Raw genomic sequence first — 24,699 nt, 5'->3', positions numbered from 1 at the left:
TGATGACTGGGTACTTGGTCTGTCCTGATGGCCTGGGACTTGACCTACTGGGCTGTCTTGGTGCGGCAGAATGGGCAGCGTGAGATGGCGTTAGAAACCTGGGTTCCAGACCCAATTCTTGAATTTACTAGCTGTGTGACTTTAGACGGGCCATTTAACCTCTCTGGGCCTCAGCTTCCTCATTTGTAAAATGGGGAACATAATGCTATTTACCTCCCAGGGCTTGAGAGAGGATTAGACGAGAAGTGTTTTGAACACCGCAGAGCGCCATATAAACATGACTCACTGTTATGGAAGCGATAAAACTGGTTGCTGTTCACATTTATTATAATCAATTCAGATATAAATGCACTATACCATGGCCCCAACAGCCCTGAGGTTACCATTCTGTCCTGTGGCCCCAGTACACGCCCTGGGTTTTCTCAACTGCGGGCTTCTCAGAGCTCCTTGGAGGTGTGACATTTGGGTTTGTCACTACCCAAACACATAATTGCATCTACCAGGCCTAGGAGTCTGAATTTCAAACTTATTCTTCATATGCCTGCGTATGTTTACATTCATAATATCTGTGAAAAGAACCCCTCTCCTCACACACTCCAAAATACAGTATTGTGCAAAATACCAGTCTAGGAAGCAACACACTAGGGTAGCAACCTTTAATGTCCTAAAAAAGCATCTTAGTAGTTTGACGCAGAAGAGTTACACTGACTCACGGAGGATCACGCGAGGCCCAGCGGGACGACGTTTCTAGTTCCTTCCACCAGGTTTAGAAAACAGAAGGCTCTGGCTGGATTTGCTGGACATTTCTCTCTTCAGCATCTCCCTTCCTTGGTCCATCTTTGGGGTGCCTTTTCTGGCTCCAACCTACAACAAGCAAGAGCAACAAATGCCCAAACTCTATAATTGTAGGGAGATCCCCAAATATTTCTCAAATGGCATTTTTTTTTACTCAAAATAAAATCTTTGTTGTAAAAAATATTTATATACACACATAGACGTGAGCAAAACGAAGGTAAAATGATCCACCATTATCAAACTACCCACAGGTAACCTTATTCACATTTTGGTGTACATTCTTCCAGATACACAGATAACGTTTTCTTCTGACATTTGCATATTTTTTTGAACCAGCAGTTTCTGATTATAGGCAATTTCATTGGGATGGACTTTCTCTCGAAAAGCTGTTACTGAACTGAATGCCTTATGTCTCTGATGTCTTAGGAGGGTAAAATGCAGCATACTCTAGGGGGTCGGTCTAACCCTTTTCTGAGCACTACTTCTGGATCCAGGCAGCCATGTGTGTGACTCTGTCCCTGGTCATAGCTGATCGGGCACTTGGCACGGGCTGGGCTTTTAAGTTGGTCACTCACAGGATTTGGGTTATGGGCTCTAAGATGCTACTTGCTTCCTGGGCTGGTCCTTTGAACTGGGGGACCATGAGGTCATTCCTTCCTGTCACATGACTGGAGAGAGCAGAGATCAGGGGAGCCACACAGAGACACAGAGAGGAGATACGGCCTGTGTGTGCATGTGCGCATGCTTGTGTGTGTGTAAAAGAGATGATGCCTGAGATCTGATGGCTTACCAGTTCTATTTCGAGGCCAGGCTCTCTTTCAGCTCCCAGTTTTTATGAGGCACTCACCCCTATATCCTTAAAAAAGCCCCCTCCCCACCTTTTTTTGTTTTTTGCGGTACACAGGCCTCTCAGTGTTGTGGCCTCTCCCGTTGCGGAGCACAGGCTCCGGACACGCAGGCTCAGCGGCCATGGCTCACAGGCCCAGCCGCTCCGTGGCATGTGGGATCTTCCCAGACCGGGGCATGAACCCGTGTCCCCTGCATCGGCAGGCGGACTCTCAACCACTGCGCCACCAGGGAAGCCCAAGGCCCACTCTTGGGGAAGGAGTCGCCCAAGTTACACTTGGCAAGGAACCTGGAGGAAACCTTTCTGTACTGAGGAGATCCTAGACACCAAACTTCTAAGCTCAGGCTGGAGGGCAGGGAGAATGGGAACCTGGCTCTTTGCTCTTAGCCGAAGCACCATCTGCCCCGCTTCTGTTAAAGCCAGAGGTAGCGTGAAGTTCCAGGGCGTCTCACATCTCAGAGAAGCACAATGTTCCCACAACATCCGGGGCCCATCCCAATATCTCCTCTGCCATTTCACATCCGCAGGTGGTCCTCAGACAAAACCTAGATGTAGGGCAGTTTCTGCCTCCTCCCAGCTCAGTCATATATGTGAGTGAATAAGTAACAAACTTCCAGTCGTTTCCACTTTGCAGGGTGGCAAACGTCTCAGATCAAGTGGGGCCCTCAGGATGCTCTCTATCCTCTTAACATCCTGCTCTGGGGAGTAACCACCTTCTGGTCTTAGCACAAGGATGCTGGCTGAGAAGCTTCTATTTTTCAAATATATCCCTCACCTAGAATATCTTCGTTTCTTCCCATGATAATTTGGTTGCCTCAGCATGACTGTGGCCTTTTATCAAACTTCAATGTCTCCTCTCTCATATTCAACCAAAATGTGTTTGGCTTTCTAGCTTCCTGAGAGCTCGCCTCTACTGTCTGCAAAGTGGCAACATGGACTGGCTTAATTCCAGTTCCAGGGCTGATTTGTCAATGGCAATGTTTCAACATGTTCAAGATTTCATAGTCTTAATTCTCGACTTTGAAGAGAATTCTAGAGGATGCTTCCTTGAAATTTAAGAGAAATACCACTGGAAATGTATCAGGTTTATTACCTGGAGGTTTATAACCTAAAGGAGGAAAAGCTAGCACTCCCCTGGGTGTCAGATCTGCACTGATTCCCAGCTCTCCTACTGAGCTGTGTGGCTCTGGACAAAGAAAGTCTCTGAGCCTCAGACACCTCATCTGTAAATTGGGTATAATAACAACACCCACCCCATAGGGTTGTTGTGAAGCTTAAAGGAGATACTGCACGTCGGGTGTTTGGCTCTGTGCCCGGCACATGCCAAATGCTCAGTACATAATAGATGTGGGATAACTGTCCACTGGGCTTCCTGCTGACGTTCTAGGGTTTTCTCTCTTCTCTCTTCTGGCTCACCTGGAAATGTGAGTTCTGCATCTTTGAGTTCTTCATCAGCTCTCCAAACATTCGTCTCTTTAACACAGAAAGAATATTGACAACATTTAGCTTATGTTCTTCTTTGCCTTTTGCATCAGAGAAAAATGGATTTTTCTCAACTTTCAGATGCTACCCATTTGGATGGAATGTTGAGCCTTCCTAGGTGAGGAGGTGAGGATAGAGGTCTGCAGAAGGGGGTGTGGCTTTGGGGTAACGCTACGCTGTCCTGCTGCACCTTTTAGGGAATCTCTGTTCCAGATTCCAGCAGACAAGGAGGTGGTCAACCAAGAAGGCTACGAAGGATACTGTATTCTTCTTGGAGGACAGATCTGCTTTAGCTGGAAGCAGAGCCTCCTAGATCAGTGGAAGAGGCTGTAGATGTCCAGTGGCTTTCCACCCAGTGGAAATGTTGAAAGCCCCAGTGGCTAACCTCCCTGGCAGGGACTACAGGGGCCTGTTGGGAAGCCAGCATGACTGAAAACCTGGAGCTTGCCGCTCCCCTGGGGTTTGATGACTATTGCTGACCCTGATCTGCTCAAGACCCTGCACCTCAGGGGCAGCTCATCAAAGAAAGAGCATCCCCTAGGCACTGGAGACACAAAAGTGAGAGGGAACTGGGGTCTCCCTTGCAGACTGACACTCCGCAGGTGAATGTGCAGTGGTGTCAGGAAGGAGACGTTCTCCTAGAGCCCTGAGCATCCACTGGGGTCGCCAACCTGATTCCTACAGCGGCCAGGAAAGTAAAAGAAGTGGGTGAAGTGAGCTGGGGTGGTGGTGGACAGCAGCAAACACACGAGCCCAGCGCCTTTCTAAGGGGCCTGGAAGATGGAGGCTTGTGATGGTGGCTTGTGGGTCTGTGGGCCTAGGGTCGCCAGATCTTCCAAGTTTCCCAGAGAAGCTGGAAATCCAGAGTATTCCAGGAAACTGCCCTATTTTGAAATGTAACTTAAAAAAAACTCCCATGAGCCAAATGGAATATATCTGTGGGCTGCCATCTTGCGACACCTGCTTCAGAACCTCCCTGCTTGGTGTCTAGTTGGTGCTCAGTAAATGTTGGAGGGGTTGCCAGATAAAATACAGGATGCCCAGTTAAATCTGAATTCCAGAATGAAGCCAACAAATTTGTGAGTGTGAATATGCCCCGTGTAATATTTAGGACATTTATACCGAATAGCTTTTGTTGTTTATCTGAAATTAAAATTTAACTGGGCATCGTGTTTTTGGTTTGTTTGTTTTCCCCTCAATCTGGCAACCCTACCGGGTAGTCACACAACTCAGGGAGGAAATAAGGCTGTCTTTTGGGACAGGGCATAGGTGCTTACGAGACTCGTCCCTTCTCCCAGAAGGGTGCTGACTCTACCCTCAGAGGACTGTCCGTGAAGGCTGATGGGCCCGTACTGAACTGACAATTGCCCTCCAGGCGTTTTCCGTGGAGAAGCCTCGAGCCTGCGGCCACTCGGTATTTATCACAAACTCCGTTGAGACAATCACTATCCAAATGCCCAGATATTATAGAGCAGGGGTTAGTTTTAAACCAACAGCCTTCTCTCCCACCCCATCCCCCCCCCTCCCTTTTTGTTTGCAGAACCGTTTATCCAAGCAAAATCCCATGAGGAACTTGGAGTATAAGATAACGCAGAGCTTCTCTGGCGGGAGAAAGGTGTGTGTGCTTTGAGAGTCACACCCTTCCATGCCACCCAAAGGCTCCAGGGAACCCCAGTTTGAACATTGCTGCAAAATTCCTTCCTGGATTAAGTTCCATCAGTGGGCAGCTGGGCACTGAGGGCAGAGCCTGGCCCCTGTGCACCTGCTTTTCCTGAACTTTACTGAACTCACTGGGATGTGATGAAGGGGGTGGGGGAGGGTCTTTTTCTTTAGCCTTCTTCTATCCGTATGCTGCATAGGCCTGGCCACATGGTTCTACTTCATCATTGTGGGCGGAAGAGCACAACCCGAAGGACCTCCAATCCCACGCCCCTCCTACACAACATCTACCAATTGTGGGGCTTCCCTGGTGGTGCAGTGGTTGAGAGTCCACCTGCCGATGCAGGGGACACGGGTTCGTGTCCCGGTCCAGGAGGATCCCATATGCCGCCGAGCGGCTGGGCCCGTGAGCCATGGCCGCTGAGCCTGCGTGTCCGGAGCCTGTGCTCCACAAGGGGAGAGGCCACAACAGTGAGAGGCCTGCGTACCGCAAAAACAAACAAACAAACAAACAAACAAACAAAACACACAAGTGGCACGGAGGAAGCCAGAATCTTGAGAATACCTGGGCCCAAGGAAATCTTGGAAGATACTGAGTTAAAGAGAATAGTGAGGATAATGACGATGGTAGGAGAGCATGTATGCCTTGTGGTCCTATGTGCTAAGGGTTTTCTATACAAGCTCCCATTGGGAAGGCTACGAGCTAGGTGCCATTTTTATTCTCATCTTAAAGAAGAGGGATCTGAGCTAATTAAGCAGAGGGAAGGTTAGGGGCTTTTCCTGGCTGAGACCACAAGGCAAAGCAGTGGTCACGCCGCTAGCCAGGACTTGATGGGCTGGAAATTTGATTGGCAGGAGAGCTGAGCGGCTTCTCCTGCCAGAAGCAGCCGGTGCCCTTCAGCCTTTCTTACACTTCAAGCCCTAAGAAAGGGCTTGCGTGCTTCCCAAGTGGCAACTTCTGTGCATTTAAAAATTTCCTCTTGAAAATCCCAGCCTTAGCCCATTCACAAAAGGTATCTGGGTCCTTTCTTGGCCGTGGCCCTAGTCGTATTCACCAAAGAGAAGAGCACGTACCATAAGAGCTGGCGGCTTTGGGAGGACCGGGGAAGGCGTCAGCTGGCAGGAAGCTCCCTGAAAGAATTAGAGGAATCCCCACCCATCCATGAGCTGCCTATTCTTCCCCCTTAGAAACGGGGCTTGTGATGTGCCAGGCACTGCAGGCATTTTGCCATTTAAGCCTCCCGCTGCCCCACGCAGTAGGCCCCTTGCTAACAGTTTTGGTTGCTTTTGTTGAGGAACCTGTGATACAGAGGTCAAGCCACTTACTCAGGGTCATTCGGGGCAGCGGTGGGGCTTGACCCCCATTTGTTTGACACCAAATCTGGCCTCTGAACTCTGAGAGACACTGCCGGCTTCTCGAGTGATGTGGGAAGTGGATTCGAGTGAGCACGGCCGGGGCTGCGGTTCCCGTCCCTCTGCCACATGGACAGAGCCACAGGCCCAGTTCACTGTGAAGGCCCAGCATCTTATACCAAGTCTCATTTTCACAGCCAGAGATATTAGTGTGGAAATAGGACTTTTGATTCTTGAAAGGTCTGCTTGGTGAAGAGATGATCAAACATTAAAACTACAAACTCCATTTTTTTTTGGGGGGGGCAATCCTGAGGCTTAAGATGTGTCATTTCATCTCAGTGCTTCAACCGTGCAACCTCTGTGAACGGGTGAAGAGTTTCAAAGTTTTATACAGGAGGCTAAAAAACTAAGGCTCCTTGTGAAAATACTAAGTGTAAAACTTAGAAAAGAGGAATTCTACTTTCTGTTCTTTTCTGCTTAAAGACAACGAAGATATACTCCCTGGAAGGAACGGATGCCACGACAGATGTATACAAGTGCCCTTTAGGATCCAGCAAAACATAAAATGTATTATTGTTTTCTTCCTGACAAACAGGGATTTCTGACAACATATTAACAACAAGCCTGAAATGCAAACCTGAGTCCTGGAGTGAAACCCCCAGGAGCAATGGTGCGAGGTATCCAAGGGGGCCACCCTGGTAAGGGAGACACAGAAGGAAGGGGTGTGGAAAAGTGAACCTGGGCGGGGGAGGGCAGCAGGTGGGGAGGAAATCCTGTTTCTGCCACTTAGTAGCCAGGGAAGGGTACCCTCTGTCAAATCAGCTTTCCCCTCTATCTAAGGGGACGACACTTGCCAGCATCCCTTGCGGGTTGATGGGAGAGATGAAGCATATGCGGTGTGGAGCAGGTGCCTGCCTCTTGGTAAGTCTTTCCCCCAGTTGTGCATTCCACGAATTTGAAAGCTACTAGTTGTAGCTCTTCTGGGGACCCTGACACAGGTTCAACTTGGCCATTTCAGACCCTTCTCGGCTGAGGGATGTCTAGCGCCAAACAGGCAGGCATGTCCCTTGCCATGTGTGTGAATGAGGCAGCCCAGGAATAAAGCATGTGAAGCCTGATTATGTAAATCCTCAGGCTTTCAGTACATGACAATGGCCTTTTTTGGGCCCTTCGCTGTCCCATTCTGTGGTCTGGTGTCTCTGCTTTGGGGCCTAGTCTGCCAAGCCCTGGGGGCGGGGGGGGGGGCACTTCGGGGAGGGGTGAGCTCTGCAGAGGGCACATCAAAGGGAAAGTCACAACTCTGTCACTGGCCCAGCTCTCCCTGGCATTGCTTGGTGTGAAAGGAAACTGTCCTCTGCCTGAGGCAGCCCCATGACATATGCAGACTAAGGTCTGTGATGTTTAATTCACAGCAGTGAGCACTGGAAACACTTCATCCAGGCTCCCTCAGAGCAGGACAGCCACTTTTCATTTCTGGGGCTCTAAGCCATAGAGACTGCTGTCTGGAAACCTATTGCCTGGAAGGTTCGCAGGATGGAGGGCAGGCTTCTGCAAGGAACTATCTGACCATCACCTCCTGGTTGAGGAGAAGGGCACCCTTCTATGACCTTGGCCTCCTTAGAGCTCATGCAGGCAACAAACACACACATACAAATACACACACATGCCAACACACAGCACATACTCACATGGACACACATACACGCAAGCATGCGTGTACAAATACACAGCCCCAAGTCAGAAAGACTGGAGTACTATTCTGGCTACTCAGAAGAGCAAACCCAGATCTTTATTCTCAGAGAGCTTATTCCTCGGTGTATCCCTGGCACCTGGCAGAACAATGACAGTCAGAATCGCCGCCTTTGAAAACACTCGGGCTGTTCACTCAACTGATTGTGGTCATCATTGCAGGAGGCAGGGAAGTCAGATCATGACGCTGGACACCCTTAAACTCAGTACAGTGCTGTGTGTCAATTATGTCTCAATAAAACTGGTGGAAAAAATAGTTATCTGGATAGAAAGAACAAAATAAAATACACAAATTATCAAAAGTTAAAAAAATACAGACGAGCTAGACTATGAGTCTCAGAAAGCACTGTTCACAACAGCCAGGACATGGAAGTAGCCTAAATGTCGATGGAGGAGTGGATAAAGAAGATGTGGTACAAATATACAGTGGAATACTACTCTGCCATAAAAAAGAATGAAGTAATGACATTTGCAGCAACATGGATGGACCTAGAGACTATCATACTATGTGAAGTAAGTCAGACAAAGACAAATATCATTTGATATCACTTATATATGGAATCTAAACAAAATGATACAAATGTGCTTATTTACAAAACAGAAACAGACTCACAGACTTTGAAAACAAACTTATGGTTACCAAAGTGGAAATGTGTTGGGGAGGGACAAATTAGGAGTTTGGGATTAACATATACACACTATTATACATAAAATATGTAATCAACAAGGACCTACTGTATAGCACAGGGAACTCTACTCAATATTCTGTAATAACTTATATGGGAAAAGAATCTGAAAAAGAATAGATATATGTATATGTATAACTGAATCACTTTGCTGTACACCTGAAACTAACACAACTCTGCAAATCAACTATACTCCAATATAAAATAAAATTAAATTAAAGAAAAAGAAAGTTTAAGAAAATAGAGGCAAGCTAGACTATGAGTCTCAGAGAGGTTAATCTAACACATATATATGGAATCTAAAAAAAAAAAAAAAAAACAAGGTTCTGATGAACCTAGGGGCAGCCAGGAATAAAGACACAGAGGTAGAGAATGGACTTGAGGACATGGGGAGGGGGAAGGGTAAGCTGAGACGAAGTGAGAGAGTGGCATGGACATATATACACTACGAAACATAAAATAGATAGCTAGTGGGAAGCAGCTGCATAACACAGGGAGATCAGCTCAGTGCCTTGTGACCACCTAGATGGGTGGGATAAGGAGGGTGGGAGGGAGACACAAGAGGGAGGGATCTGAGGATATACGTATGCATATAGCTGATTCACTTTGTTACACAGCAGAAATGAACACAACACTGTAAAGCAATTATACTCCAATAAAGATGGTAAAAAAATAAAAGCTGCCTGAAGTCACACAGTAAATGGCAGAACAAGAGTCTACACCTAAGTCTGCCTAACGCTAAAGCTATTCTGCCACCTTCCTTTGCAATGAGCGAATGCATTCTGTGCTGCCTGGATCCCACTGGGACCTCAGTTGGCTGTTTCTAAAGGGAGCTGAGGGGCAGCCTCAGAGGCTCTGCTCCGAGCAGGGACCTCTCACCTTCTGCTGCCTGATCGCCCTGGTGACCCTCTTCTCCTGGTGCAGCCGCTCTTCCATGTGCGCCAGGGCCTCCTTCAGCAGCGCCTTTTCTTCGGCCTCTTTGGAGATGTCGTCCTTCAGCTTTGCCACCTGTGACTGGTACATCTGAACTGACACTTTGCTCTGCCTGAGCACACGGGAGAGACAAAGTCTCTTTTCTCCTCAGCTTTCTCACTCACCACCAATGCTCCCGACCTGGGAGATCCTCAGAACACTTCCATATATGCCTGGCTTCGCGGTTTCCTTACAAGTGGGGGGAAGGCTGAAGATGTGGGGACTAGAGGGCAGAATAAATAGCCCATTGGCTGTGGACGTGCAGCATGAAGGGGGCAACGGTTATGCTACCAGCCCCTCCCAATTTCCCAGAGAGGGTGGGGGAACGGATACCACTGAAAATAGGATGGAATTACGAAAAGCACACACATGGTGAAACATCAGACACATTTATAAAAGGTACACCTTATTCCTTAACAGTAGGGTACTTTAACTGCTGCGTTCTTGCCCAGAGACTTGGGTCCATAAGGCCCTGAGTCACCATCCCGCCTCCCCCCTCCACACCCAGGCCTCTGTCCTCTTGTCCTGGTCCCTACGGGTCTGCAGCTGCACCGAGGTTTAGTCTGGAGAATGGAGGCCTGGGCCTTTTGCCGGGGACACGGGCCATACTTGAGCTGTTCAATGTCCTCCTCGTATCGTCTCAAAAGCTCTTCTTTTCTCTGCAGCTGGTTCTTGAGTAGGGTGATCTCATCAAACACCAGGTACAGGTCTCTTTGTCGAAGCTGGTAGACTCTCTCCCTCTCTTTTGGGGAGAGGTGTTTCATGGACACGTGACCTGACATATCTTTGATGTTCATCAAAGTCCCGAGGGTTTTGCTCATATCCATGTACTACGAGAAAGCATTTCTCAGGTAAGAGGCCTGGCCCAAGACCGCTGGTGGCCACTTTGAAGAGGCAAACATCTAACTCTGTTTCATTCATTTTCTGCAGTTGCAGAGAAGAAACACATGCTTTGCAAATGAGTGCATTTGGGGTTTTTAGTACGACTTTCATTTTCCCCCGCATCCATTTACACTATGCCTTTTTGAGAATTGGGGTGGGGGAGGGGGAATGACAACAGACATAAACATTCATTCTTACTACCCAGTCTTGCAAGGAATTGGGCTCTGCAATTTCCAGCCCATGCTGGGATAGGAGATGGGTCTCGTGGAGCTACTGTAACAACTAAACATGTATGTGGAGTTGATGTTTAAACTATCTGCAGGGCACACAGGTTTGGACAGGAGGGGACTGATGCTGGGTATACCTACCAGGTTTTCACTGAGATCTAAAGCGTCAGCCACATCCATTTTCCCTAACTTCTCAGAGACCATGATGGACCCTGGGCTGGAAAGGCCATTTTGAGGCTGAAATAAAAAAAAAGAAGAAAAACTCTCTTGGCATTCCATTATGATTTTCTACATCCAGAATAATAACCCAAAGAATAATGGAAGAACTGGAAAGTTACTAAAGAATAATTTGAGAGAGTTAATTCTTTTAAAATCTTTATTAGAGTATAATTGCATTACAATAGTGTGTTACTTTCTGCTGTATCAAAAAGTGAATCAGCTATACGTATCCATATATCACCATATCCCCTGCCTCTTGCATCTCCCTCCCACCCTCCCTATCCCACCCCTCTAGGTAGACACACAGCAACGACCTGCTCTCCCTGTGCGATGCAGCTGCTTCCCACTAGCTATCTATTTTACCTTTGGTAGCGTGTGTGTGTATATATGTCCACGCCAAGAGAGTTGGTTTTAAATCCACTCTGACTCTGTGAACTGCTTTCTTTATGACTGTGCTCCTACCCCTTCAGAGCACAACTGCCTTTGAAATGATGCATCACTTGTGCCGTTCTTTGGCCACTGTCTCGTCTGTCTTCCCTTTAGGCCAGTGGTTCTCAAACGGGGGTGACTCTGGCCACCCTACCCACTCCAGGACATTTAGCAATGCCTGGACACATTTGTGGGTGTCATAATTGCTGCTGGCGTCTAGTGGGTAGAGGACAAGGATGCTGCTAAACACCCCATGATGCATAGGGCAGTCTCCCAAACAAAGAGTTACCTGGCTCAAAAAATCAGTACCGCTGATGTTGAGAAGACAAGCTCCAGAAAAATGGAGACCATGTGGCTTTTGCTCACTATCTCCCTCCTTGTGCCCAGCATGGCACCTGGCACCGAGTGGTGCATAGTGGTCATGTTTGTTGAATGAACGAATGAAGGTTAAGTGGAAAATGGCCTCCCTCCTTTTTACTAAAGGAATCTCATTTCTGTGCAGCAGAAACCATACCCTCACAAAATTTGGCCCAACCTTCTCCTAGCTCTGGAACCTGGTGGGTGGGCATCCCTTCAGACCCTTTCCAGAGACAATGCAGATAGTGTTTGCAGCTGCATCTCCCTAAGACCCCAACCAGCCAGCTGACTGCTGGAAGCCCAACTGACTGCATGGAAAGGACACCAGACTGAATAGGGGACCTGATCTGAACGACTACAAATAACCATAACAAGCCTCCTTAAAAAATAAATTGGCTTTTAATGCTTGCCATGAGCACCTGTTAGCCTTAGCATTTGTTGGCACTACCCTGAAACCCTCTGAGATTAAAAACAAAGCAACTACAAAAATATAAATGCCCCCAAAGTGACTGTGATAGATAAGAGTGGACATATTTGTCTATGTACCTATGGTGATGAGAATAAAAGAGGGTATCTGAAGATGACAATAAACCGGGCAGATCTGCTGCAAAAAGAACCTGAGATGCTGTTCAGTGTCTTCAGCTACCCTGAGCTGCATCCTCTGTACCGCTCCAGACGCCCCCTCTTTTCCTGAGGGGAGGGTCACTAAGGAAGAGCCTGGGCTACAGGATCCAAGCACACAGTCCCCACCTGGTCTCTGCAGGCTCGCAGACACACCACCAGGGACACACCCCTGGTGTGTCTTCAATCATTATTCTGTGACCTTGGGTGAGGTACTTGACCTCCTGAAGCCTTACTTTTTCTTATCTGTTAAATGGGGACAATAATAGTAACTATGACACAAGGCTGCTACGATGGTTAAATGACATAAGGCATGGAGCCGGCTGAGCTCAACGCCTGGCACACAGTAAGCAGTTCACAGATGTCAGCTATTCTTCCTCCTCCTCTTTCATTTAATTACTGCCAACCTTGGAGGATTGAGAGTTGGGAGGTTTCCTGCTCTGTGGTGTCAGTGGTGGGATGAGGGCTTGTTGCCAAGGGGAAGGTCAATCTTGGAAGCAGGACCATCAGGACGTGAGATCCAGCTGAGCTCCCCACCTGGAGACAATCCCTCTACTCCCAACCTCAGAGAAGGAAGATTCGATTTTACCAGGAAGACCAACACGTTTCTGAAGACTCACATCTCTAGACGTGTGAGCAAATGTCTAGAAAAATTGTAGGAGAAAATGCTGGTACAGATAGGATGGCTTTATTATGTTTTCCAAAAGCTGGTTTAGACTAGCTGCCGCAGCAAGCCACGCTGACCTGAGCTGTCCATTGTCATGTGTCAGTCAAACACCTGATCAAACATCCATTTAGGATACACGGCACCTTCAACCTAACAATCAAATTACTTCTGAAAATCCTGGAAAACACAAACTATGCTCCCTAAGAAAGGAAGGTTTTCTTGGATAATACTCTTTAAATACTGTTTGACAATAATAACTATCATCTATTAAAGTGCTCGCTATGAGCTAGGCACTGGGATAAGCACTTTACATGATGATCTCCTTTAATTTTTCCATCATCATTTTACAGCTGGGAAATGAAGTCCCAGAAAGGTTAGGAGGCTGCCCAAGGTCACAGAGCTTGTAGAGCTGGGATTAGGACACAGGTCTCTGATTCTAGAACTTGTGTCTTCTTAATCATCATGGCTCCCTTCTGCTGCCCTTTATGTGTTCATGTTTTTCAGTTTATAGCAAAAAGCAAGTGTTAGGCAAGCTCATGACATACTGTTGTACATCAGCTTGTTGGATATTTTCTGCAGAATATAACATGTGATGTGAAAAGGAGGGCCCAGAGATTGACCTGGCCAGCATCAGTGCAATGCTATATCATGCTGTACGTGATGGGAAGCCGCCTTTCTATTCAAACATTGGATCACTATTACGGCCAGGCACCGACCAGTCCATACAGGTGCCAGCCCATCAGGGAGGACCTGGCCTCGAACCAATGATGTATACAGTGGTGCCAGGGCACACGGCTCGTGTCTGTCCTCATGCCCACCCTCCCCACGTGTCAGTGAATGCAGAGACAAAGTTTCTTTGGTTACCGTTCCGATCTCTACTCTTGAAAAAGTTGGCAAGTCAGGTTTTACATCCAATATTTTCCAAACATTTTTTCCCATCCCGAGGGTCTTTAAGTCTAGAAATGATCCATCCATGTGGTCCTTGTGATCTATAAAAGAAAAAGTTTACACTCAAAAGAAAGGCTCAGGAAGAAGTTACTACATGTAAAAGTCACAGCTGCTATTTACTGGACCCTTACCACAGGCCAGTACTAATTAGCTCACCATCCTCCCTTGGCAGGTGAGGCATCGAGGCCCAGAGAGGTGACATGACTTGTCCAAGGCCACACAGCTCATATGAGGCTGCAGCCTCCCAGGGCGGGGGCACTGAGGGGGAACCTTCGGCCACAGGTGTGAGGATGGACTTGAACCCAGGCTTCTGTGTCCTAGCCCAGGGCTCCACCCAGCAGCAAGCTTGGTTTCTTGAAAGCCCTATTCCCTCTAAACAGGGTATTTATCCTGGGAGGTTCCCCAAGGTTGGTCCTTGCACAGCATCCGTCTATGAAAGAGTTTCCACTGGGCCACAGTGAAATAAGAAAAAGAAGGACAAGGTTCTGAGTTTTTCATGAAATCCTGTTTATTTAATATCAAGGCCTGCTCTTGACTCTGAGCTCATGCCTACCCATCTATTTTTTTTTCCTGCCCATCTTTTTTTATAACTCTGTTTTTTTAGTTATGAAATGATGGGGATAGAAGATGGTGGTCCTGGCAAATTGGTTAGTCCCTAAAGTGAACCCTCAAGTCTGGGGTCCACGGTTCTCAGCACAGAGGGCGTGACTAGGCAGGAGGAAACTTACTTGACAAGCAGGCCTTCTCAAGTTCTTTAATTCGTGCACGAAGCTCAGATAAAGCCTCTTTCTGACGCTGAATGACTTCCTCATGTCGGGACGCTTTGCACTTGGCCCCTAGATCACTGAAGGACTGCTCCTGCGGCCAGAATGGTGAGGACAGCAGCTTTATCAGTGATCACAACCTCCCTCTCTTGTATTTGAAGAAACATGAACAAATCATGGATTAGCAGAAACCCTGTCACTTACTTAGTACCTTGGAAAATATCATTACAGGGCTTCAGCAGAGAAGGAATTAAAACATTTCATTTCGAATACAAAGTCACATCTAGGAAGATTTCCAACTTTCCTACCGACTTAGCATCACTGTAAATAAGAGATCCCCCCTGTGTTCCCTCCCCACGTTTTCTTTCTCTTGTTCTTCTAATGCTCTTCTAAGCTGGGGTTTCCACTTGTTCTCATTCTGGTCTCATCTCTGAACAATCACATCAGATTTGCTCCTGGAGGGGCTTTTTTTTTTTTGCCGGCACCATGCGGCATGTGGGATCTTAGTTCCCTGACCAGGGATCGAAACCGCGCCCCCTGCAGCGGAAGCACAGAGTCTTAACAACTGGACCGCCAGGGAAGTCCCTGGAGCGGCCTTTTTTTTTTTTTTTTTTTTTTTGCGTTACTCGGGCCTCTCACTCTTGTGGCCTCTCCCGTTGCGGAGCACAGGCTCCGGACACGCAGGCTCAGTGGCCATGGCTCACAGGCCCAGCCGCTCCGCGGCATGTGGGATCCTCCCGGACCGAGGCATGAACCGGTGTCCCCTGCATCGGCAGGCGGACTCTCAACCACTGCGCCACCAGGGAAGCCCCAGGTGGTTCTTATCGGCCAACTTGGGGAAAACCTTTTTCTAAGACTTTGTGGCTGAAAATGTAGTCTGCAGAGCTGTGCTATCGGTACCAGCTGGGAGCTGTTCAGAAATGCAGAATCCCAGGCTCCCCCCACCCGAGACCTGCTGAGTCAGAATCTGCATTTCAACAACATCCGCATATGATCCGTGGACACCTTTGAGTTGAGAGGTGCCACTGTTAACTATCCTGTAATTGGCTGGTTTCTGGAAAAGTAAGTAGCCGTTTTGGCCATGTGTTTCCCCTGATATGCATGAAGAGAAAGCAAAAGACTGAAATACTATTGGTTGGTCTTGCACACACTTAGACACAAACCAGGACCCGCAGTAACGACTGGGATTTGTATCAATAAAATCAGCTGCGGTATATAAACAAAGTATCATTTCTAGACATTTCAATAACCTTGCCTCTTCAAGTTGATCTTCAAGTTGATCTCTGAGTTTTAGGATGCAAGCTTCATGTTAATTCCTCCTACATCATTCACCCTCTTTAATTAATTTAGCTCCCAACAAGGAGTTGCTGAGATTCCTCCATCTAAGTACGCGCCCTCTGTTTCTCATAGGAAAGCCCATTTCATCAGTTTCCAGTAGTAAAGAGAAGGACGGGGACCACCTTACCGATTTCTCTTCCATTAGCCGCTTGACTCTGGCTTTCAGCTTCTCCTCTTGCTGTAGCCTTTCCTCGGTCAGCTTCTCCTTCTCTGCCAGATGCTGCCGAGTTTCCTGAGAACTGTTGATCTTCATCTGAAATGAGGGGAAGGGGAACTGCAGCTGATGGGGGACAGGACTAACGCAGGAGTCATTTCCACTACCTTTGGGGGCGGGACAAAGGTTCACGAAACTTTCTTCAAAACACAGAAAAACGATGCTTAGCATACTAACTAATAGCTAAGTAGTAGAGCATCGTGGTTAAGAGCTCAGACTCTAGATCTAGATAGAATCTCAGCTCTAGTTCTTTCTAGACACTTCTTCGTATAGAAAATAAGCGGGTGAACTAAGGCAGGCCGTCTTCCTCCTCATTCATCCCTGCCGGCCACTTGGGTGTGGGATTCCGTGGAGAGCACAGGCCTGTGAAGGGGCTCTGCAGCACGCCTACCTGACCTACTGCCCTTTTCAAATTGGCTTTAATGAGGTTTTCTCTGTTCCTCATTTCTTGCAGTTGAAGCAATTTCCTTCTGGAATCCTCCCGAAGCTTCTCTTCAACCTGAAAGGATGATGAAACCGAGGGCTTGCTGCTAATGTGATCATCATGCCCTCTGGGGAAACTCTTCTTGGGGGGTGCTAGTGGCAGTGGGGGAGTCCCTGAGGGGTAGGGACAGCTGCAGCCCAGCAGCAGGGGTCACAGGCATGCACAGGGTGGAGGCAAACTCACAGGGAGTTGCCCCCTACGGGAAAGGGATGAGCTCTGCACCCGGGGCTCAACTATGTTCTACCGCACACTCCCATCCCAGCTCGGTCCCTAACAAGCCGTACGAGACTCGGAAAGTTATTTCACTGCTCCGTGACTCAGTGCCCTCATCTGTCAAATGGGGATGATGATACTAGTATCACTGCATAGAGTTATTGTGGGGATTCAATGTTTGGCATAGTGCTTAAGGGCTCTGTGAGTGTGTTAAGTACTGTTGTAACCTATGAAAGGTGGACGGGAATGTCCGCCGTACAGTCTCTTTCTAATAACTCGTGATGGGTACTTGGAAATGTTATGATTGGGTTTATTATCATAACTGTTTGTCATTACCACTTTGAGCACACTCACTGGTGGTAACCTCTATGGAGGCTTGCTAAAGCAATGTCTATTAAGAATTGCAGCCTGCAAACGAAGGCATTTAAAGTGGAGAAGCTTGCCTACTTATCCCCCCTTGCTTGGGTAACAGTCAACGCACGGTAGGCTTGGGAGTGCTCCACGCTACCCTTGGCTGGCCAGTGTAGGCCTCGCAGCTGCTCAATTCTTGGATGCACCTGCTGAGCCCTGGGCCCTGGCACTAACAGGAAATGAGGCAAACTCTCGTAAATAAATGGAAAGTTTTTGTGCTGAAACAAATTCACAGGCTGTTTTTTTAGGGATCTGAAGAGGCGGATCACAGGGATCTAATAAAAGACCCAGAAAAGCCCTTAAGAGATTTCTTCTGAGTAGTGTGGTCCAGTGGAAGAGCCTCTACCCAGCTCCGTTACCTTGGAAAAGTCATCTAAACTCTCTGGGCCTTAGTTTTCTCCCAGGTCTAAACATGCTCTGACTTCTATGTCAGCAGCCTGTTTCATGTGCTGCAAAAGCCAAGTCCAGCCTTGGACTCTGCCCCTGTCTGTGTTCTGCATGAACAGCCCCCGTTCCCAGCCCCAAGCCTCAGAGTCACCTTCAGCGGCCGCCCTGCTCCCTCTCTCACACTCGGTCGTCTCACGCCTGTCCTCCAGTCCCTCTCACATGCAAGCTGGACTGTGACAACTGGCCTCCTTGCCTCAAGTTTAGTTTCTTCCAGTGCAATCTTAACGGTACTGTGAGAGTTACCCAGCTGTAAGGCAGCTCTGTCCAACAGAACTTTCTGCAATGGTACAGGTACTCTGAGCGAGGCTGTGTTGTCTAATACGGCAGCCACCAGCCACATCTGGGGATCAAGCACTCAAAATGGGGCTGGTGTGACGGAGGAACTGAATAAATAATTTTATTTAATTTTCATTAATTTCAGTGTAAACAGTAGCATGTGGCTGTTTGCTACGCCAGGGTAACTGAAGTCAGACGAACCTGCAGTCAGACAAAACCGACTGTGCCATTGGGCTAGTTACTTTACTAGTAACTAGTAGCCTTGACTTTCTCATCTGTAAAATGGAGAGGATGATTTCTAGATCACAGTGCTGTTGTGAAGATGAAGAGATGAAATGTTCAAGGGAACACCTAGTAAGTGAGAAATTGTAACTATCATTGTCACCCTGATTACTGTCCACGAAGGTCATTGCATCAGTCACTTGTTCAGAAGCCATAGTAGCTCCCCACTGCCTGTGTGGTACAGAGCCCAAGCTCCTGAACTAAGGCAAAACACCAAGCCAGGGATTCAAGAAGCAGCTACGAACTCTGAACGAGGTAAATAAAACTGAATCCACACCTAGATAAACCATAATAAAACTGCTGGAAATCAAGGGAAAAGACAATCTTAAAAGCAACCGGAGAAAAAGACAGATTATGCAAAGGTACAACAGTTAGGCTTACAGATGACTTCTAAATAGAAATAATAGGAGCCACAAGACAATAGTGACATATCTAATGTGCTGAAAGAAAAGAATTGCCATTGTAGAATTCAATACGCAGTCAAATGTGTTTTAAGAGTGAAGGTTAAATATACATCTCCAGGCAGACACACAGGCACATGTGAGAATTTGTCATCAGCAGAGCCACAATGAGGGAAAACATTAAAGGGTATTCTTCAGACACAAGAAAAATGAACCCAGGTGGGTGATCAGAGATGCAGAAAAGACAAGCAACAGTAAGGGTAATGTGTGGATATGATACTGACTATAGAAAAACACTAATAATGTCTTGTGGGGTTTTAAGTATGAAGAGGAGTTTAGAAAATGACAGCAATGGCTTATAAATCTGGAGGGGGTAAGTGAAGTTAAGGTGTTTGAAACTCATTGCACTGTCAAGGAGAAGGGCATAATTATCAACTACTATTGCCTCTTGGTAAGTTAAGAATGCAGGGCTTCCCTGGTGGCGCAGTGGTTGAGAGTCCACCTGCCGATGCAGGGGACATGGGTTCGTGTTCCGGTCTGGGAGGATCCCACATTCCGCGGAGCAGCTTGGCCCATGAGCCATGGCCGCTGAGCCTGTGCGTCCGGAGCCTGTGCTCCACAACAGGAAAGGCCACAACAGTGAGAGGCCCGCGTACCGCAAAAAAAAAAAAAAAAAAAAAAAAAAAAGAATGCATATTGTAGTCTTCAGGATGACTACAAAGAGAATAGTAGAAGAGTGAAAAACTTAATTAATGTGTGATTTTGGTGAGTCAAGGATGAATGCTATTGTCTTACTATTACTAAAAGAATAGTAAAAAAGTGAAATATTTCCAAGCTAATAGAGGGGGAAAGTGGAATAAGAGAAAACCATCCACTCAGAAGGAGGCAAGAAAGGAGAGAAAGGAACATAACACAGATGGTACAACTGGTATTGAGCAAGAAGGTAGATTTAAACCCCAGTACATGAGTAATTACATAATATAAATGGACTAAAAGTCAAAGATTGTCAAACTGGATTTTGTAAAAATGATACGTTATTTAATGGCATATGTCTAAACCTTAAGACAAAAATTGACAGAGAACATATGAAAAAGATATGGTATGAAAACTCTAACCAACAGAGAGCCAGTGATGAAGCTAAATGACAAAGGAGACGTTAAGGGAGAAACACTACTAGAGATGAAAAGCGACATTTCATGATGATCTAAAGTTTTGCTCTACAGGAAGTATTAGGATTCTAAATTCATATGCACCTAGTAACACAGCCTCAAAATATATAAAGCAAACATCGTTCATATTAAAAGAAGAAACACACAAATGACAAACATGTTGAGATTTTTAAAAACATTCTCAATGATGCAACAAAAAGACAAAAAAAATCAATATGAGAATTTAAGTTGGAACAACATCATTGGCAAACTTGATTTAACGGATCAATTCTTTCTTAGATAATTTCACAATTAAGATCTGAAGGCAGGCTAGGGTTGTGGTTACACACAGGAGCTTTGGAGTCAGGCAGACCTGGATTCAAGTTCTGCCACAACTACTTTATGCAAGTGAACTTGGATAACTTCCTTCACCTCTGTGAGCCTCAGTTTTCCCAACTGTAAAGTGGGGTTAATACCAGTATAGACCGCATGGGGTCATTGTGAGGATGAACAGAGATGATGCAGGTGGAGTGCTTGTCCCAGAGTGGTTCCCAGGCTGACCTGTCCCTGCCATACCTTGTTCTTTTCCTGCAGCGTCATAGAGATCAGGCTCTGCTCGGTACTGCTCCTTTTCAGCTCCACCCTGAGCTTCCTCATTTCTTTTTCCATGTCATGGATTTGCTGAAAGAGTTCCAACAACAGGGAAGTCAACTTCACAACTCATTTCATCTGGTTCATTAAGGCAGAAACCTAGTCTGGGATTCGCTTCATTCCTTCCCTTGGGGGACAATTCCACATCTTTGAGGCAAAGTAGACTTTCTTTCAACGGATGCAATGAAAGGGCTGGGTGAGGGAAAATTTCAGTTTCTTTTGAAGATCAGCATGGATCCTGGATTAAACAGTATAAGATACCTATCCACTCATTAGAGTCTCTTTCCTTGGGGCACATTTTTGAGTTCAATCTAAATAAGGGCTGTTTGGAAGACACAATGGGCACAGTTTGGAAGAAAATAACAATGACATTTTTCTTTTATCTCATTTGAGGCAGAGAAGTGTGCTCCTGACAGAGAGAAGAACACACGTCTTCTGCCCCCGTCGCAGGCACCGTCCTTCCCAACGGATGGAAAACGTATGCCTGGTGATGTGCACGAGGGTTCGGGCCAGTACAGGGGGTGAACATTTACATTTAGTGGTCATCTTTTCATTTTATAAATTTTTATGTTCACCTTCCATACAAGGCCAGTGATACATTTGCTTTTTATTTTGTTTTTATGAATTGTTGTAAAATTGAATGTATTTAAGCAAAAATACTTCAAGAAGAGTTGTGTTAATAACAGTGCTCAGGGCTGTGATAAAACTTGTGACAGTGGATCATGAAAGTCTGGGCATCACAAGTCCAGGGGTAGGGACCACGGTGAATTTCTAGCAGCATATGGTGGCCACCTCCCATCCCTGTCCCCAGGGGAAACCTGATGAGGGGCCTTGAGCCAACTGCCCAGAAAATCTGGGGAGAGTGTGTTTTCCATGGTCTTTTCACCCATCTCTTTGAGGCCAGCAAATCAAAGAATTAGGAGACTACATTAACAGACAAACACCCAGAAAGCCCCAGAGCTTGTGCTAGCTAATGGGCCAAGGAACCCCTCCAAAACCCTCAAGGCCACAATCTAGGCTTTCAGTGGACACCTAGGGGTCAGGAGGTTCAACGCACGGTTTTGCAGAGTTTTAACTCTTTCTCTTGGGCTTCCCACTTCTCCTTCTGGGCATCTTCCTTCTGTAACTCTTCTTTCAGCACTGAGCACTGTGGAGAAAAAGGACAAGGCCACGGGGGCTTGGCTGGGGGTCCCAAGTACCTGTGTTCACGCCCAGGTGTGTTTCCTGCTGTATAACCCAATCACACCTCTGAATTCTGAGAGGCGGGACCATTTGTGTGATGGGAGCACAGGATCCTGCAGTCATTCCCAGTTCACCCCTCTCATGAGTTCTGAGGAATAGAGCGTCTAAATTCCTCTTCAAGAGCCAGCAAACTTCACTTCAGGGGAAATCCAGCTTTGTAGAGTCTGGGTACTTAGGGTGCAGGAATTGGGATGTTTTCAGGCTGTGACCGGTGAGGGTGCAGGGGGCCGAGCCAGAGAGCTGGGGTCCATCTTAGGGCTTTTGTGCAGGTTGAGTCTCAAAGACACAACTGCCCCGACTGGTGTGGAGGGGTAAACGGAGCTGTCTTGCCCGAGGGTGGCTTGGCAACAGGCATTAAGTGCATAAGGATGGATGTGCCTTCTTCTGACCCAGCAATTCCCACTTTAGGAATGTACCTTAAGGACAATGACTGGAGAAATAAGTAAATCTGTAGTTTCAAGGATGCTCTTCACAGAATTGTCAGTAACCGTGGAAAAAAAAAAAAATGAGGAAACATCCCAAGTGTTGTTTAGAACAGCAGACCACTTTATAACACTGGGTACATCCAGGAGAAAGTATGTAGCATTTAAGACGAATGATAAGAGCGCTGATTTATTAGCACGGGAAAATAGTAAGTATTTAAAAATTTTAAAAAGGTGCATAGAATAAATTCACTATAAAATGATTGATTGATTGATTTCTAGGCAATATATAGAAATAAGACTGGAAGAACATACATGAAAATATTAACACTGATTTCTCAAGGTAGCATTTCCTCTCCTCTCTTTTTATTTTTTCTTCTCAATGTCATCTACTTATTTTTCTAAAATTAACACACATGATGTATGTCATTAAAAAAAAAAGGCATCTCAAATGTTCACAAGAGCAGTACCCTTGGTGGTGACGAGCCCTTGTGCTACTGGCCAGCACAGTCTAGGGGAGAAGGGACCTCATTCCGAGGTCAACAAGGAAGGGGAAACGGGGACATAAATCATCCAAATGCACTTCAGGAGGTAGAAGAGCCAAGCAGTTGTTGTCTTTGCAGATTCCTTCTACTTAGCACCACCTCTGCATCCCCTTCCCGTCCCCAACACACACACACACACCCCCCACATTAAACAGCTATAGCACATGCCTGGGAAGACACTCTGCTTGGGAGAAACGAATGCACAGGGCTTGGCCAGGCAGCCGACCCAGGGCAGAGGCAGAAGAGCACAACTAAAACCACCCTCCCACTTCTCAGAAAACGATTTTGTCATCCCCATTTCACAGATGGGGAAATGGAGGCCAAATAAGTTACAATGAAAGAAAGCTCTGGGATTGGACCCTGGTCTGTCTGATCCCAAAGCTCGTGCAGTGCCTTTCACCAGCTCCAAACTGGGTATGGTACTATGTACTAGGTATTACTTATTTTGCCTTTTCCTTGGAACCTCAAGATCTGTTCTCACCCCACCCCCATGCAGACCTAGCTATCAGGTAGCCTCTGGGAATCTCTGAGTTGCCACCTGAGATGAAAGCTTCGAGGTTTTACCTTGACTCACAGAAACAGGCACATCATACAAATACTGAGAAATCTTATCCTCTAGAGTCAGGATTCTAAAGTTAGCATTGAAGGCAAGATTTGCAAAGAGTCAGTTACATGGAAGAAGCTCTTTGCTTGCCTACCACGTTCATCTTCCACAGAGACATTCTACACACTAAAGTCTAAGGAAGAAATGAGAGTCTGCGTGTTTGCATCTGGATCTTCAGATATTCTGCTTTGAAGACAATTATGAGAACCAGTGGTGCTGGGACCATGATGCAGCCGTTTGGTCATCCTTGCTCACAGAGAGATCGTATTCTGTTTAATGTTAAACTTTGTACTGGCAGTATATGCTCATAGGTGTGTTTGTTGCTGGGATTAAACAAACTCATTTATAATAGGGGTTAGAAAATGTTTGCTTGATTTGAAAATCTATTATGCTTATTCTGAGCCACATACATGCTGTCCTTTGAAAGGCTTCAGAGAAGTTGGCCACCTGCCCAGCAGCTACCCTCCCTGGGTCCTTGGGCACTGGCCTCATCTCACCACCGTGTGTCATGTGACTCCACTGTGTCTGCTTTTCGCAGCTACAATTTGCTGATGACCCGACACTCACTCTGGAGCTGAGGGCTTCGAGCTGGTGATCCTTTTCTTTGTTCTCACTTTTCAGTTGATTCACCTCCTGTTGTAGTTGTTGAACTTGACCATCCTTTACTAACACGTCTCTTTGCAAAGATGACACCATCTCTGTAAAAGAACCAAACCAAACCAAAACAAAAGACTCATGGAGGTCAAAGAGGCAGGAAGGATTATTGGCAACACCGTGGCTGTCAGCCAATGTTTGGAAAAGACCTTCCAAGTCCTGGCCACCACCACTGCCTGCCTACAATTGGGGAGGCTTTTTCCAAGGGTCCCAGAGAAGGAATGGGAATGAGAGCAAAGTCCACGGAACAGGGTTTGAGGCTTCAGTGAGAATGAGGGGCAGTCAGCACCAGCGAGAGGAGAAGCCTTTGGGGGCCCCTTGTGGGCACAGGCCAGGCAAAGCTGGGAGGAGAGGCCACACCATGGGCCTGGGGAACAAAGGCCCAGCACAGGGAAGGTCCAGGAATTCTTCTCCAGAGGCCAGGTGACGGGCGTGTGGCAGAGGGCACTGCTGGACACTATTGATGGGGTGGTTGGTTTCACAGTCCTCTGAGTTTGGACCCCTCTCTACCACTTATTAGCTTGGTGGTCTTGGACAAGTTATTTCACCTCCCACTGTCTGTCCCACACAGAGTTATTGTAAGGGTCAAATGAGACGGTATGTCCCAAGAACACAAAGTGGCTAAATTATGTTTGTTACAGGGCGCCTATTATTTTTCTCGGCAGCCAGCTTCCAAAATGGCCCCAGTGATCCCTACCACCTAGAATTCA

General features: G+C 46.8%; 2 protein-coding genes across 2 annotated transcripts in view; both read right to left on the bottom strand.

The window, feature by feature from the left end:
* LOC308609790 (forkhead-associated domain-containing protein 1-like) overlaps nt 1-24,699 on the bottom strand; it is a gene marked incomplete at its 3' end in the record, with an annotated part of 332,609 nt that overhangs the window by 244,132 nt on the left and 63,778 nt on the right.
* The window catches only part of LOC308609804 (forkhead-associated domain-containing protein 1-like), a gene marked incomplete at its 3' end in the record, with an annotated part of 99,534 nt that continues 84,252 nt past the window's right edge, over nt 9,418-24,699 (bottom strand). The window contains exons 2-3 of the mRNA XM_081259105.1: nt 10,153-10,373; nt 9,418-9,616 (exon numbers count right to left, since the gene is read on the bottom strand). Coding sequence (XP_081115231.1) covers nt 9,418-9,616; nt 10,153-10,370 — 417 coding nt within the window. The 5' untranslated portion in view covers nt 10,371-10,373. The remainder of the gene's footprint in view (nt 9,617-10,152; nt 10,374-24,699) is intronic.

This window comes from Mesoplodon bidens, assembly GCF_964165515.1.
Source record: "Mesoplodon bidens genome assembly, contig: HAP1_SCAFFOLD_103, whole genome shotgun sequence".
NCBI classification, from domain to species: Eukaryota; Metazoa; Chordata; class Mammalia; order Artiodactyla; family Ziphiidae; genus Mesoplodon; species Mesoplodon bidens.
This window is presented reverse-complemented; position numbering and strand designations above follow the sequence as displayed.